The sequence below is a fragment of the Toxotes jaculatrix genome, chromosome 14 (genome assembly GCF_017976425.1).
Source record: "Toxotes jaculatrix isolate fToxJac2 chromosome 14, fToxJac2.pri, whole genome shotgun sequence".
Lineage (NCBI taxonomy): Eukaryota > Metazoa > Chordata > Actinopteri > Toxotidae > Toxotes > Toxotes jaculatrix.
Genome location: NC_054407.1, coordinates 12,171,778 through 12,187,586, shown reverse-complemented (window position 1 = coordinate 12,187,586; position 15,809 = coordinate 12,171,778). Strand labels below are relative to the sequence as shown.

The window sequence follows — 15,809 nt, the reverse complement described above, 5'->3', positions numbered from 1 at the left end:
TCACGTGACGAAGTCGGCGCATGCCATTTGTGGCCTGTCTCCACGTCGCCTGTACGCCGCCGAGATGGCAGGAGGTGTGCGGAGAAAGTCTCCCGGTTCCCCGTCCCCACTTTGGGGGAAGCTTAACACACTGTGGCAGGACAAACATTTGGTCCTGTTCAAGACGGAATACACGTTACTGGTCGTTTCAGTTCTGTGGTTCCTGGAGATCGGGATCAATGTGTGGGTCATACAAAAAGTAGCATGTAAGTAGCTGCGCGGCTAGTTAGCATGCTATAGCGTGTTGTCATTTTTCTGAAGGTGTCTGAACGCTAAATAGCTAGCGTTAGCAAACCCTCTAACTTGCAGAGCCACCTGTCAAAGGGAATTTACTGTCCTTGCATGGCCACATACAGTTGTCTGCTCTGTCCCAGTGATAAATGGTATTCACCACTTTCAGCAGCTACTCGTTCGAAAACTTTATGCAGATTAAGGTGTGATTTTTAATGACACTACATTAAGCTTAACTGCTAACTGATAACATAACCAATAAATGGAAGCATAAGCATGTCATCTGTGTCATTGTTTATTTTGATAAGTCCACTTCATTGTTTGATGTAGGGTTGCAACAATAATTATCAGTAACAGATTCATTACCCGTTAATTTTTCTTTTCGGTTAATCAATTAGTTGTTTGTCCTCTCCAGCGACAGAAAATAGTGAAAATTGACCATCAGAATTTCCCAAAGGCTATGTGAGGTCTTTAATTTTTTGCTTTTGATTTGCTTGTAGTACCAGGTGTCCAAAACTTAAAGCTATTCAGTTTACAATGATGTAAAACAAAGAAAACCAGCAAATATTCATTCATGTTTGTGCATTCATGTGCTGCAACAGTTAGTGGTTTAACAATAATTTAACATATCAGAATTTGAGGACTTTGGGTTTTTGGTTGACAAAAATGTCAACCTTTGGTCCAGAGAAATTGTGGTTGGCTTTTGCCATTGTTTTACAAATGTTACAGACTAAAGTATTAAAATTCTTTTTATGATTGTTTAATAATTAGATAACCTTCCTTTCATTCATGACCAGTGATTTCTTTCTCTGCAGACACTGAGATAGACTGGAAAGCCTACATGGATGAAGTAGAGGGCGTCATCAATGGTACCTACGACTACACCCAGCTTAAAGGAGACACAGGCCCCTTGGTGTAAGTTTCAAAGGTCTACAGTGCTGTGGGTCTCTCCATCCTGTAGTTAGAAGTAATTTTGCAAGCAGGACTCTGGGATAAAGTAGCACCTTGTTGTTGCAGGTACCCGGCCGGCTTTGTGTACATCTTCATGGCTCTGTATTACATCACCAGCCACGGGGTCAACATCCGTCTGGGCCAGTACATTTTTGCAGTTTTCTACCTCATCACGCTGCTGCTCGTCTTCAGGATATACTACCGCACTAAGAAGGTCAGTCTGTGGTTATCGTGCAACATTATGAATTTTTGCCACAGTGCACCAGTAAGTTGAAGTGTTTTGTTATCAGTGCTCATGTAGCCAGTGACTTGTTCTCTTTGTCTCTGTAATTTTTATAATATTTGTTCCTTTCTCATTCATTTATGCAGGTTCCTCCCTATGTGTTCTTCTTTGTGTGTTGCGCCTCCTATCGGATCCATTCCATCTTTGTACTGCGTCTCTTCAACGATCCAGTGGCCATGATGCTGCTGTTTGCAGCTGTCAACCTCTTCATGGATGGATACTGGACCCTGGGCTGTGGCCTCTACAGGCAAGTGTGGACTCCTTAATGCAGCTTCTAATGTAATGTCTCCCTCTGTTAATCAAGAGTAATATGTATACAGATGTCATGTTTTTCTTTTCAAATCTTTATACGTTATGCGTTATCTTTATATCTTTATGCGTTACAAGATGAAATTACAACTCGATCTTTCTCTCTCTTTCTGACAGTTTAGCAGTGTCTGTGAAAATGAACGTGCTTCTTTTTGCCCCTGGGGTACTTTTCCTCCTCCTGTCTGAGTTTGGTCTACTTAAGACAATCCCGAAACTTTCTCTGTGTGCAGGCATCCAGGTAAATATTTTCTATAACAAGAAGTTAGCTACCATTTTACTAGCATATCTAAATATATTTTAATGTTTAACACTTCCAACGTCATCTCTAAATTAATCTGTCTTGGCATCACAGCTTTTGTTGGGCCTCCCTTTCCTCCTGGAGAATCCAGTCGGTTATGTGAGCCGCGCTTTTGATCTTGGCCGTCAGTTCATGTTCAAGTGGACGGTCAACTGGCGCTTCCTGCCAGAATGGCTCTTCTTGAATCGCTACTTTCACTTACTCCTGCTGGCTGCCCACCTGCTCACCCTGCTGCTCTTTGCTTTCCGCCGGTGGAAGAGGTGAGACAGACTTTTGCTGTGCCAAGTTCACTGCTGGCGTTGTAGTTAGGGTTTTGCTGGAATGAATCAGGGGTTAAAATTGTGCCAGTTTTTGCTGCTCGACACCACAGGCGTTGGCTTAGTCGGTATTTGAGGTCATGGACACTGATGCAGGCTTTCCAGAGATTTAGAGGAAATGTGAGGGTTGTATGTATATGTATAATCAGCTTGAGTTTTCTATCTGTTATCTATTGACAAAAGTGTTTTGCTTGCCACCATACTGACTCCTAAACAGCATGTAATTATGACTGCAAACGATGCAACATACTATCAAGGAGAGACACAAAGAGATCTCAGCTGATTATAACTCATTGGAGGATGTAACCTTTATTTGAACAGGTCAATATGTATGGAGTAGCTGTATGTATCTACACCTCTAGTGATGCCAGGTACAATTATATTTGTCATGAATAGCAGGTTTAACAAATAAACTATAATTAAATGTTAACATGTGCTACTTTGTTTGCATTTTAGTTGTAAAGGTGGAATTAACAACTTTTCTGTCTTATCAGGCCAGGAGAAAGCATCTTCCAGCTCCTCAAGGAGCCTGGCAAGAGGAAAATCCCTCCTCAGGAAAACACTGTGGATCATATCCTTCTGTTCCACTTGAATATATTCCTATCTCTAGACTGTTATTTCAAACATGATGTTGGTCAGAGCGTAAATGAGTGAAATTCCTGGTACTTAATGGCTTTTGTGTCAGACCTTAACAGACAAGCACAGATAGTGCTGATTCTGTTCACCTCTAACTTCATTGGTATGTGCTTCAGTCGTTCGTTGCACTACCAGTTCTACGTGTGGTACTTCCACACGCTGCCTTACCTGCTCTGGAGTGGAGGAGTCAAGAAGCTGGCCCACCTGCTCAGGTAGGAGGAGAGCTAAATACTACAGGTTCCGCTGTAATGTCACAACTTTTAATTTATCACTAAACACTCAGTCACATGTTAATGTTACTTTATCCTTGTGTCCAGGGTCCTGATCCTGGGCCTGATTGAGCTGTCATGGAACACGTACCCCTCTACTAACAGCAGCTCCGCTGCCCTCCACGTCTGCCACTTCATCATTCTCCTCTGTCTGTGGCTGGCTCCACCCCTGACTTCAGCCCCAGCAGAAACACAACAACATACAAAACCTGTCAAGGACAAACGCCAGTGAGCCACAGCCTGATCGGATGTCGTATTCGGTCAAGTCAGCTGCCAAACAGCCTCCATCCTCCTCCTCTTTTTAATCCTTGTAACACCGGCATAGAGGGAGGTCACTGGGGTAGACTGTTTATACGCGAATAAAAGGAGCCGTTTGATGCTTCTCATCTCAGCTCACTGCTAAAAGTGAAGGGAGCGAACATGTGGGTGCAGTCTGCAGACAGATAACCTGCATGATGAAATGGAATGTAGTCGTCTCGTGCAATTGAAGAGATGGAAAGAGGAAGAAATGATGGATTCTCAGGTTTCATTTTCAAATACTTAATAGGGAGAGTGGAGCACAGTGCTAGAAGGAAATTGTGAATGTTATGTTACATACGTGGAAAGAATTTATTAGTTAGGCTACATTTCTTCTTTGTATGTTAAAACTACAGTCTGCCCATGATTCAGCCGGCCTAATTATTATTTATTGTTTGACATTCTGATATTATCCAAAGTCTTTGCATTAAGAAAGCAACATATTAAAGATAGTCATTAATATCCCACAGATCTTTAACTTGGTGCAAAGTTTTAAATTGATTTCATATCAGGCATAAGCTTGTGGCATTTCCAGTTTCCACAGTAATTTCAGTATTCTCCAGTACAAGGCCAAAACTCTTAGGATCCTACACATATAATCTTAGGTGTGTAAAACTGAACTGTAGACATTCAAAGCTATTTGTTACATAACTGATTCATCCTTTGTTGTGAGTGGCTCCCTCCACTCAACAGCACGTAGGTAGTTTTAATGTCCCCAATATGCAGCAGACTAAAACAGCAAACGTGTAACATTTTATATTAAAGGTGCCACTTGACCTTGATTCTATGTGTTTCTTCTTTCTGAACACATGGCTTTGTTACACATCACAACAAATAAGCTAAATGGTAGCATGTTTTTTTTTATTTTCCCAACAATAAGATCAGTATTGAAAGTAATCATTCATTTGTTTATCAAATAATCATCCCAGTAATCAAAATCTTTCTCATCTGACACTGACTGATTGTGATTATACATTTGGCACTGACAGAAAGCTAAAACGTAGACTACAAAAAGCCCATTCAGGTGGTCAAGGCATTCTTGTGATTGCATAAAGCATATTTATAACAAAAGGCCACTTGGTCAATGTCATGTAAAGGGTAGTCTTGTCACATTAATATAAATTCTTACATCAGTAAAATTTTTCATGTGCAACTTAACATTGGAATGAACGTGGCACTGGGTTACGGTATTAGTTGACCCTGCAGATCAAATACAGGATTTACTTTTCCATGTAAAGGCCTTGCTTCTTTAGAGTCACAGTCATGGGGAACAAGTGAGTATGCAAATCAGTAGATCTGGCTCAGTTTTCTCCTAGATGATTGTCTCACATGTTATTGGGGTTATAACACAGCATGTTTAGTTTGATGTTCTCGTCCCAATGGCGTAGCAGCAGGAACAGCTGTCTGGCAGCTCCCTTCAGCCCTGCCAGGTCCACTCCCTCGGGCAGCTCCTGACAGCGCAGCCAGTAGTCTGCTTTTGCTGCCACCAGCTCCCACTCCATGAAGTAGCCGGCACAGCGGTGCTCAAGCCAGGCTAAAGCCACAGCTGTAGCCCAGCTCGACCCCTCCAGGTCCTCTTGAGCCAACTGGAAGCCCCCCTGGAGGTCAGCTGGCTCTACCGAAGAACCTTCACATACATCTGTTTCTGATCCGCGACCACTATCTGCCTGGCCGTGGCTCTGGCTCTGGGAGAGGCCAACAGATAGCTCAAGGGACCCCTCCTCGGAGCTGGGGAGGTCAGGGGGGGAGGTGACAGGGTCTCTGTCAGACAGGTGTCTTCGGCGAAGCCTTGGTTCCAGCATCAAGGGAGTGTCGTCTGGAGTGTGATGGAAAGGAGGAGCAGTTGGTTTGGAGAGGAGGCAGGAAGAAGGAGAAAAGGTAACATGGTGGGTAGAGGGAGCACCCAGAGGTTTGACAGAGGTGGATAAAGATGGAGCACTGGGAGATGTGCAACGGAAAGGTGGGCTGAGGCTGCGGCGGTGGAGGCTGTAGGGTGAAGCCCTTTTTAGGCGGTCCAGGGGGATCTGGACACAGTCTGAGTAGATCTCTGTCAGAAGAAAAGCTCCTGATGCCAGCTGCAGGCGCACCTGGTTAGACACCACACAGGCACAAATTAATAAGTGTGTTTGCATGCTTGTGTGTTGAAGAGTGAATATGTTGTGTTTATCTGCACAGCTCACCAGGGGCAGGTAGTCTGGGGCTTCAGTTTCAGGCTGTTTCTCAGTCTCTGCAGACAAACAGTGGGACTTGAGAGGAATCTGCTTTCCTGATGAAATAGAGGACCTGAGTCTGCCTAGCGGGAACCTGAAATATATAAAAAGAGGTGGGTGTTTTTGTTTTTTTTTTTTCTTTTTCTATGCATTTGGATGTAGAGAAAACACACACACACACACATCATTGACAGGAACTTAAGCTCCAAGGTAACTTGAGCACAAATACTGCTATTTAGGAGGTGTGCCACTAGAGTCATAACCTCTAAAGAGAGCAAAGCATCTCTGCCCAAATTGCAGGAGCATCAAAAAGCTCAAAAAACTACAAAAATAAATACATGTGAATAGGAACAGTAGAACATCATCCATGACCCACTTCACTGTTTATTGCAGCATTTACAAGTAATGTTTCACTTAGAATCATAATTTAATGGGAAAGTTTTCTTTACCTGGTGCCAAAGAAACTCTCCATTGACTTGCTCTCTATAGATCGCTGTGAACGAGTGCATGAGGCGCCTGTTATTGCTGGGGCTGTTGCAGAGTAGGCACTACCCCCTACACCTGAGACAGTATTGTGGAATAAAACATTAAACAGTTATAAAGTGATGTGTCCCGACTTGGTTTAAAGGCTCAGTATGCCCAAATTACAAAAAAAAATAAAAATAAAAACAAAAACAGTAAAAGATTTTTTTCACAGATCTTGCTGTAATGTTGGCTTGTATTGGAGTATTAGAGACGCTAATATTAGAGTCTGATATCTCCAAACCTGGGTAAATAAATCTAAATTATCAAAATGGATTTTAGGGGTTTTGTTGTTGTTTTTTTTTTGTAATTTGGGTGAATTGATCCTTTAAGAACTGCCCCAGGGGATCCTGAAGTGTTCAGGGGACAGTAGTTCTTAGTTTTTTCCACACAGACTCACCTAAAGTTTGGAACTGGTTTTCTGGTCATACACCTCTAACCTTGGGACTACACTGACACGAGAGTGTTGTAACTGAGGGAGTCAACAGCAATACTTACTAGAGTCCCAGGATGTAAGGCTACAGGGTGAGGCAGGAGTGTCATCTCTGTCTGAGAGATACAAAGATTGTTGATGACCTACAGTCTTGGCAATGGAAATGGGTGATGGTATCATTTGGTGCTTTATACCGGTAGAATTCCAGGTGTCCTCAAGTTCTTCAGCGTCTCTACTGGCGCGCCTTCTGCCCAGTCCTACAGAATAGGTCCTCTGCCTGCGACTACCTGACTGGGAACTCCACCTGTTCCCCAAATGCATCCCTACACACACACACACACACACACACAGCACAAATACACACAAAAATGTAGTAATCAAATGGTAACATAGTCAACATAGGTTTACCCATGTCTTATATAAAATCTAATTGAGGTAATTTCCTTATACTTTTAATAATTAAGAACAGGAACTGCAAACAAGCTTAGGCTGTCCCTAATATAGAAATAAATATTAAATGTGCACTCCAGAAATCTAGCATTGACTCACAAGAGACAGACTAACAAAAAAAATTTGGTTGAGTGCCCCTCTATGTAAAATAATTGCTCAGTGTCTGTCTGTGTGTGTGAACTGGTAACATACCTGTGGTTTGGACATCCGTGCTGTCTGGCAAGCCTTTATTGGAGTTGCTATCCGTGGTAGTGAAGGCTGTGTACATGCAGATGATGTTACAATGCTTACTGGTCTGGATGGCCTTCATACGGTATCGCTTAGCAGAACCTAAGGAAGCATCAAATACAACAACAGACAGTGCATATAATAGTTCAGAGAAAATTGTACAGCAGTCAGTAAGAGAAATCATCAGTAAAACCTCACCATGTCCAGCATCACTCTCCTTCTCTGCCATTTTCTCAAAGTCTCTTATAACTGAGCGAGCAGTCAGTTGGTGAATGATCTCCTCCCATGGTTCCCCTCCTCTTCCTTCCTCCCCTCCTCCTCCTCCTCCTTCTCCACATCCCTCACCCCCAGGTGTCTCCTGGCCCTCCGAGGTCCAGAGGTGCCCCAGGTCAACAGTGACCTCCCAAGACACAGGCCTGCCACTCAGCAGACCGTGAATGAGCGAGCGGCACTGACCGGGAGGGGGATCCTCAGGGGGAACAGCAGTGAAGAGGTACTCTGGGTCTGTGAAGCTGTCCCAGTCCAGAGGAGAGGCGGGGAACAGGAGACCATCTGAGGGTCAGAGAGACAGAAGGTGAGGGTCGGAAATTTGATGGGGAGAAAATAGGAATCATACTTCTTGTTTTCTCAGTAGTATCTTACTGGAGTCAGCGAGGCTTCTGTGGGACAGCGTCCCATGTGATGGGGGTTTTGTTTCCCCATCGCTTTCGTCTAGCCTCCCTCCCAGCGTTTGGTCGAAGGAGACCCTCTCCAGAGCTCTCCTCAGGCGATGCATCTCCAGTTCACCCTGGGGGGACGAGAAACTCCGTGCTGCCATGGTTGAACGGGCCAGCGCTTTTTGCCTCCTACGAGACTCCTCGCCTCCATCCAGGCGCCCACTCTGGTTGTATGAAAGGGAAAATCAAGCAGGTACAAAAAGTAGGTTAGTGCTGTACTGTATCTATTCGTGATATTTTTGTGCTGTCTCTGTTTTGCCTCAATCTGCATCAAGTAATACATCAGGTAGGGATGTACAATCTTTTTTACAGAACTTTTCAGCAAAGCTCTATGTCAAGTAAGAGTAGGAAAGCTTGTAACCTTTTTTCAAAACACACAGTGTCTTGTGGCTTGTGAATAAATTGCTATCTTTCATTTTCTATAACATATTTATCCCAGTTTTATAGTTTGTGACAAAGTACTGGGTAGACAAAGAAAACATTTCTGTTGGTTCAGAGGACTGATGAGTTAAGAAAATTTTCTGCTGTCACCATGTTTTCATGGCAGATAGGTTGCAGGAAAACAGAGAAGTGCTTTAGGGTGAATCTGTTACAATATATCTTACTGTTTTTGCCCCATTGTCAGGGGTTTCAGCTGAGAGGTTTTGTTGCCATGCAGAGTCTGCCCAGCGAGACAAAGATGATCTCTGTTCAGGAGGGGGCATCTTCTCGAGGCCTTGGGGTAGAGACCCTGTATCCAGCACTGACCCAGAGGAGTGAGGGTCAGGCAGAAACACCCCGCCTGCTGAGTCAGAGTTGGACGAGGCGTGTATGTGAGAGTGGGACTGTGTCTGTAGACTCCGCTCACTACTGAGGGAGCAGCGAGTGAGGACATACTGCTCCTGGATATAAGAGCTCTCCTGGATCCTCCTCCTCACGTCACTGGACCAGTCTAACTCCACACCTAGAGTGGACAAAAGCCAGCTGTTAACCACTATAGCAGAAAGTGTCCAGCAGGCAAATGGAAGCTCCAGTGGTGAGGGACTGACCTGGGCTGGTGCCAGGGTCTGTGTCTCTGGCACAGGAGAACTCAGAGGAGATTTCTCTGGAGATCTCCCTTAGTGCCTCCTCCAAGTCGGTGCCGTCTGCACACGTCACCACAGGCATTAGTTCCGAAGCAGGAGGAGGTGATAACTCATCATTTGATTGGCCGAAAACAGAACCCGTGGAGCCACAACGTGCACCTTTATAGCCCCGTTCTTGAGACTGTAAAATTATACAGTTAGAGATCTGTTCTCTTATGCACATGCACACACAGACATACCATACTTTTTCTTTCAAAAAATGTACTGATGTATACCTCTGTCTTTTTCGCTTTGAAATTTCTCATGTCATATAGAGTGCAATATCCAATGAGGCGATTCCCAGGGTAGAGCGGAGGGATTTCATTGGGTGAAAGAAGAGCCTCCATGTTCTCTGGCAGGTACCAGTCAATCCGTACGTCAGTCAGCACCGGTTCAAAAGCCTTTTTCAGGGACTTGATTAACTGAGGAGGGAGATTAGTCACAGTATTTTTTTAACTGATGCTGTACAGTACTTTACTGTTGTAGCTGGTCAAGGTGGAGCTATTTTTAACTACTTATATACAGTTAAGTAGTGTAGTCCAGTGATTCCCAACTTAGGGGTTGGTCCACACTTATCACACAAGATAAAAGGGGTCATTAATGAGTTAGGAAAGATGAGAAAACAAAAGCATGTGATATAAGGAAAGATAAATGTAAAGTACTAAAGCTTTATGTTTTTAGTTTGTCATTAATTGTTCTGCAATTCACATTTTCTCCAGTAGGTGGCAGCATTGCAGTGCTGCTGACCTTGGGCTGGAGTCTCTCCTCATCATCCATGAACTCTGTTGTCCCTCCTGTTAGTTTGGCAACGCCCTGCAGGAGTCTCCTGCAGGCTCGAGGACCCAGGCCCAGACCAAAGCATCTGCAGAGGTGATATAATATATACTTCAAATTTTAATCAAATCCCCAGAGCCTGCACTATACAGTGTGTCTTTCTTTAACTTGGATTTACTGTTTGAACAAATCAGATACCAGCCTTTTGCAAAAACTCAGACTTATGTAACAACTTATTTGTGAAACCCTAATGGCATACAGAGGCTTCCATTTGTCTCAGAATAGAGGAAATTTGGAGTCATCAAACAGAGAGAACTGTTATTTGGGCACTCTGAGGAATCACAAGTATCTCTAATTTCTCTAATTGAGAGTTTGAAAAGAGCTGGGGACAGAATAATTGAAAAGGCTGAGATCTTGAGTGCTATCTCTAAAAACACTGCACTACATGGATATGAGGACAGAACACAAAAATGTTACGAAACCAAGATGTATTACATGAGACTAAAGACACAACAAATATTTAAGTAGTTTGCAGAAGGACAGCCAAAATACAGTGGAGAAAGTCAGCCCAACAGGAGAATACTGATGAGGGATAGATGGAGTTATTGTGCATTGCTGAAGGGAAAACCAGAGGGGCGTGACTCTTACTGCAGAGGAGAGCACTTAAAGGGATTACTGGGCGTGGCTGAAAAATACCTCAGTCCTTTCGTTTCTTTCTTTGGCTTTTTGCTTGTGTCCTCTCTCCTTCTCTCTGTTTCTCTCCTCTTCCCTTTCTTCCCTCCACATTGTGTCTCCTTCATATTTATCACCTCATTCTGCCTGCACTCACTGTACTCCATTCCTCTCTGCTTCTTTGTCACCCTCAGTGATTTAATGTCCGATCTCATGCCAGCAATTGAATAAATCTTTGTTAACTAGACCTTCGAATTAATGTCCATCTTGTGTGTTTTATGACATCCATATGATACTACTCTGTGCTGTTCTTCACACATGATTGCTAAGGGTTAAATATCTATTAGATATAGTTTTTGGGGCGCCGTACCTGCCAGCACATGTGTTTCTGCGGACCAGCTCCAGCACTTTGGCTACATTACTGATGGATCCATCTGTAACGATAAAGACCTGGCGAGGATATGAGCGCTGCATGGGCTGTTGATAAACCCAGGACAGCGCCCCCAGGAGGTTGGTGCCTCGCATGTCAGCTCTCATCCTCTGGACATACTCATATGCCTGCATAAGAGTGACCTGTGTGCATGCAGAAAAAAAAAACAGAAAAGTAGCGATGCAATCAGATCTACAGCAAAGGTGGGAGAAACAAGCATCAGAAAAGAACACCTGTCCAACTGCATGACGTCGCCTGTGCAAACATCACCTATGCTGTCAATATAAATTCACTGTTTGATATCAGATGCCCCAATTACCCTGTGAGGGTAGCAAAGAATTGAATCAGTGCCTCTCTAATAAAGAGAGAGCAAACATACACACATTAGCACCTGCCTTAAAACTGCCTCAAATCACACTGTGGACAAACATCCCTGACAGGAGAGGAGATGGAAAGACATCTCCTGCCCTACTGAAAATGCATGAAAGGTCACCATATGGTGAGGAGTATGTCCAAAGACTGTTTGTCCTTGCAGCCCCTGGTCTGGATAAAACCTGATACTCTGCTACTAAGGCAACCCAAGGAACTGACCTATTGCCTGATTACAGAGTAGACAAAATAGAACACATGGTCCTGCATGGTTAAAAAACATCTGCTTTCAGGAGACATGATCCAAACACTTCATATGTTTTCTTTTACTGGAAATTATGTAATTAAGAATCTAGTGATTACATAAGATTTTTCTCTCTGAAAACCCTATAATCATATAAAAAAAAAAACAGATTCTGATTGTTCTCCATTCTGAGATGGCTCACTGTGTGAAACTAACATCATTGCAGAGCTTGCTGGAAGTGAACAGAGGTTTGATGGTGGTGCCGAAGCCCACGATGTTGAGCATGGTGCCAGAGGGGAGACTCTTCAATGCGACCACCATGGCTTCCTGTGGAAACAGTAAGGGATAGACGGAGCCGGATCAATCTACTTAAATCCTAAAACTGAACTCAGGTTCATTTGTATGTGTTTTGTCCTGACTGCAGATTACCTTAACACGATGGATGTTGGTGCCACTCATGCTGCCGCTGCGATCTACAAGGAACAGTAGCTCTCTGGTGGCTTTGTGCAGCTCCAGAGGTTCACACAGCAAATCAGGACAGAAGTTGAGCATCAAAACCGGGCTGCTCAGAATGTCCTTGTGGTACCGCTTCCTCACAAACTCCAGCTGCAAGTAGAACATCAGCATGTAAGCTTTTAGCACATTTTACACAGTATGTATGAAAGTATAAGATAGGCAGGCAAATATCCACCAACCTTCCTCTCGGGCTCCGAATCTTTGCGGGTGCAGCGAATGAAATCACGACGGGAACAGATCTGCTGTTCATACTGGCTGAAGGAGAGTCTGCCTCTCTCCAAAATGACCAATGGGCTGTGAGGCTCTGTGAGAGTGTTTGAGGATAAAAGATTCATTGAAAAATAAACAGAAACTGACGCAAAGAGTAAGTACGAACATTTTAGGGAAAATCTGCCGTTGCTCACCGCTGAGGTGCAGGATGATCTCTATGTGTCTGTCATACGGATGCTCCTGTGCCAAGGTGATGTAGGTGGCGGAGGCACTTTGGGCACTGGGGTCTGCATCAGCCCTCAGAGCGTGAGTGGGGCTCTCCAGTCCTGCAAGTCAGTTTAGGAAGAAATACTGAAAAGCAAATACAGATTTTCACGTTTTAATGTGTTTTTTATTAGTAATGACATTTTTCATTCAAGATGTATGATGCCAGCCATATCATGTAGTAATTTTTAATGTGCTTCTTCCCATTTCTACAGCTCACACCAGTGGAGGCAATTAATTCTTCCTTCGTCTCCTTTGGATTTTGTGTTCTGGCTGCGACTGGATTCAGGCCCTCTCTATACATCCATTAATTATATTCTGCAATGAGATCGACCACTGTTCCAATGTTTCACAACGAACCACTGAATCAACTGTATTTGAGAAGACAGGCAGTACCAGCCAGCAAGCAGGCCCCTCTGACAAGCAGCTGGAAGTTGAGCTCGTAAGGTGCCAGGTTGGCAGCCGGACTGGTGAAGATAGCGTGTGCACACTGCTGCTCAGAATCCAGGACCCGGTCTTGTTTTCCTGAGGTGGCACCGAAACAGCTGGTTGCTCTAAGGAGGATGGCAATGTAAATTATTCAGCAAAACAATAAACAGAGGTCAATCTGTAATACATCTAGTTTATTACAATGGAGAAAGTCGAGTAAAATAATGTTGGCACATTTAGTTGTAAATACCCAGTTTCTTCTAATTTCCCCCCATTTTCACTCTTGCTTGGAGTCATCTGGCCAGTGACAATCGGGGTAAGTAAGAATGGGTAAACGATGCTGATTGCTCCATTTTCTAATGTGGCGAGTTCGAGCGTGGTGCTTATGATTATGGACACTATGTCCATGGGGCCGATGACCCCTGTGCCCACGATGAAGGTGGTTCTTTCAAGGTCTTCGTCCAGGATGAGATGCCCTAAAGACATACAGCAGTCACATGTTAAAACAATTAATCAGCTTTATCTTGAAATCTAAATAATTATAATTAAAGGCTGGAAAATCTGTCATGTCAGCTGTAGAGAAAATGATTCCAAGAACATGATACTACTGTTTCCAGTAAAATACTATGCACTTCAAGTTGATATATGTTTGTGCTAAGTGAACTCTGTTTCACCATTAGGCGGGGAGCTAAATCTATTTGCCTCCCTTGTCTGTCTTTTCTATCCTCAGTGAGGCTAATACAGGACAGAGGAGCAGCTTGCTGTAGCTATATTTGTATTCATGCAGAGACAAGATCATTCCAGCAGCAGACAACTGTCCACAACTGTTCAACCAGTGTTTGAAGTGATTTGTGACTCTTTTTATCTACAAGCAAAATACATCAAGTCTCACCAGCTTTGATTTTCTGAGCTGAAGGTTTTGTAAAGCTCAAGTGTCTGGAGCGCAGGGAACCAATGACTAATGTCCGCTAGCAGTATCCATAAATGAATTAGGCTGATTACTGCTCAATAACTGCTAGACTTATTTATTAGTAGGCTGGCTAAGGAAAATGGGTGGCCCAGAAGGCATGGGTAATATAAATATAATATAAATACTCAACATGAATGCATATCTAATTTCTGAACTGTTGAAGCTTATTGAATCATATCAGCTAAATATATGTCCACCTTATATTATTTATAATTTTTTTTTTCCCTTCACTGCATTCCTCCATCCTCCCTCCTCACCGTTGGTGCATTGAATGTCGTGGCTGGAGCTCCCACAGCAGCCCCACTCCCGGCCATTCCCACAGTGGCTTTCAAGACCAGATCCAGGGCAGCAATCCAAACAGCAGTCTTTCAACTTCCCCCGGCTCTGTATCTGGACCCCAACCAGTCGGCCTGCGATCACAGCCTCAAAGCCCACCACAACCTCCTTTTCCCCAAGAGGGTACACAAACACACCTACATGACAGAAAGCATTAGACCCAGAAAACAATAATTTCAGACTTTTACTTTAGTTTTGAAACCAATGAAACTACATAACATGTAGCATATTTCAAAAAACAGTAGATGATAAAAGTCTGCTTTGGCACCTTCCTAGATTTCTGGCTTTGCTTAATGTTTATACTGCAAAACTAAAGCATCTGCCAAATAAATTAAATATATTGGCTAAGACACCGGCATAGCAGTTTTGAAAAAAATGTTTCAAGTGCTGGTCACTTTCATTTTGTAATTACTAATCTTTTTAAGTTTCATTCAAATCACTGATGAATTGTCCTTGCTTTATTTTCTTTGAGCTCAACAAGTTAATTTTCTAAAACTCTCTTGTCCTCTTAGACCTATGATATACCTGCCTGTCATTTTTGTCATTTCTTCAAAGCAAAGAAAAAACAGTCCCCCCCAGTTCCCTAAAAGTGTATGTTGATCTTCCCTTTACTTTGCTTACGTAACCTATGCTACCTTTGCTTTTGTAGGAGACACCTCTTCCTCTGAAGTTTAAACGATAATTTTCAACTTACAGCATAAGTTTGTTTCAGCTATGCTGACAACACCCAGGTTAACGTCCCAGTGAAGCCACTGATGCTTAGCTTGTACTAAAGCTTAGCTTGTACTTGTACCACACATAATAAATAAATCAAAGGTCAATCTGTTTCCCTCAAACATTCACTTGCCCTTGTCAGCAGCTTGTCAGATAATTCTGAGCTGTCTCATCATGTGTTATATGATGCTGCCGTTTTGAGGAGTAGGTAAACTAGGCTCATCTTATTCCAAGTCAAAACAAGTTCAGCTCAAAATACAGCTGCTGGGATTAATACTTGTTCTGAGAGTATATCATCTCACTACTCACCTTCCACAGACTCTACGTCAGCATTGGCATATGTGAGGTGTGCAGTGATGCCCAGGGAGCAGCCGTTGGCACAGGACTTGATGCAGGAGGCCTTGAGAAGCAATGGTTCCCATGTAGAGCGGTTTCTTAGTCCCACCATCTTTTCAGGGTACTGACAAGCCTCTACTCTGCCGGCTGCATGAGAACCCAGGTACACAGACCAGTGAAATGGTCTGACCAGACAGGAAGAGGAATATGTGAGTATGCATTTAAATTCTCTCATTTTCCATTCTGTGTGCAA

The 15,809-nt window shown here is 43.4% G+C and overlaps 2 protein-coding genes across 2 annotated transcripts; one reads left to right on the top strand and one right to left on the bottom strand.

Moving 5' to 3' along the window:
- Positions 1-37: 37 nt before the first annotated feature.
- Positions 38-4,412, top strand: alg3 (ALG3 alpha-1,3- mannosyltransferase). Its single transcript, XM_041054309.1, has 9 exons — positions 38-245; positions 1,086-1,185; positions 1,288-1,435; positions 1,591-1,751; positions 1,931-2,051; positions 2,166-2,371; positions 2,923-2,999; positions 3,132-3,276; positions 3,382-4,412. Exons 1-9 carry the CDS (start codon positions 65-67, stop codon positions 3,563-3,565), a joined length of 1,323 nt encoding a protein of 440 aa, XP_040910243.1. The 5' UTR covers positions 38-64; the 3' UTR covers positions 3,566-4,412.
- A 543-nt stretch (positions 4,413-4,955) lies between these two features.
- Positions 4,956-15,668, bottom strand: vwa5b2 (von Willebrand factor A domain containing 5B2). Its single transcript, XM_041055477.1, has 21 exons — positions 15,530-15,668; positions 14,428-14,643; positions 13,451-13,676; positions 13,168-13,325; positions 12,702-12,833; positions 12,477-12,601; positions 12,211-12,387; positions 11,998-12,108; positions 11,109-11,311; positions 10,040-10,154; positions 9,529-9,714; positions 9,218-9,434; positions 8,795-9,132; positions 8,116-8,353; positions 7,672-8,025; positions 7,438-7,575; positions 6,990-7,118; positions 6,861-6,911; positions 6,290-6,401; positions 5,811-5,934; positions 4,956-5,717 (listed from the first exon to the last, which is right to left on the bottom strand). The coding sequence occupies exons 1-21, from the start codon at positions 15,666-15,668 to the stop codon at positions 4,956-4,958; spliced, it is 4,251 nt and encodes a 1,416-aa protein (XP_040911411.1).
- Between the last annotated feature and the right edge of the window lie 141 nt (positions 15,669-15,809).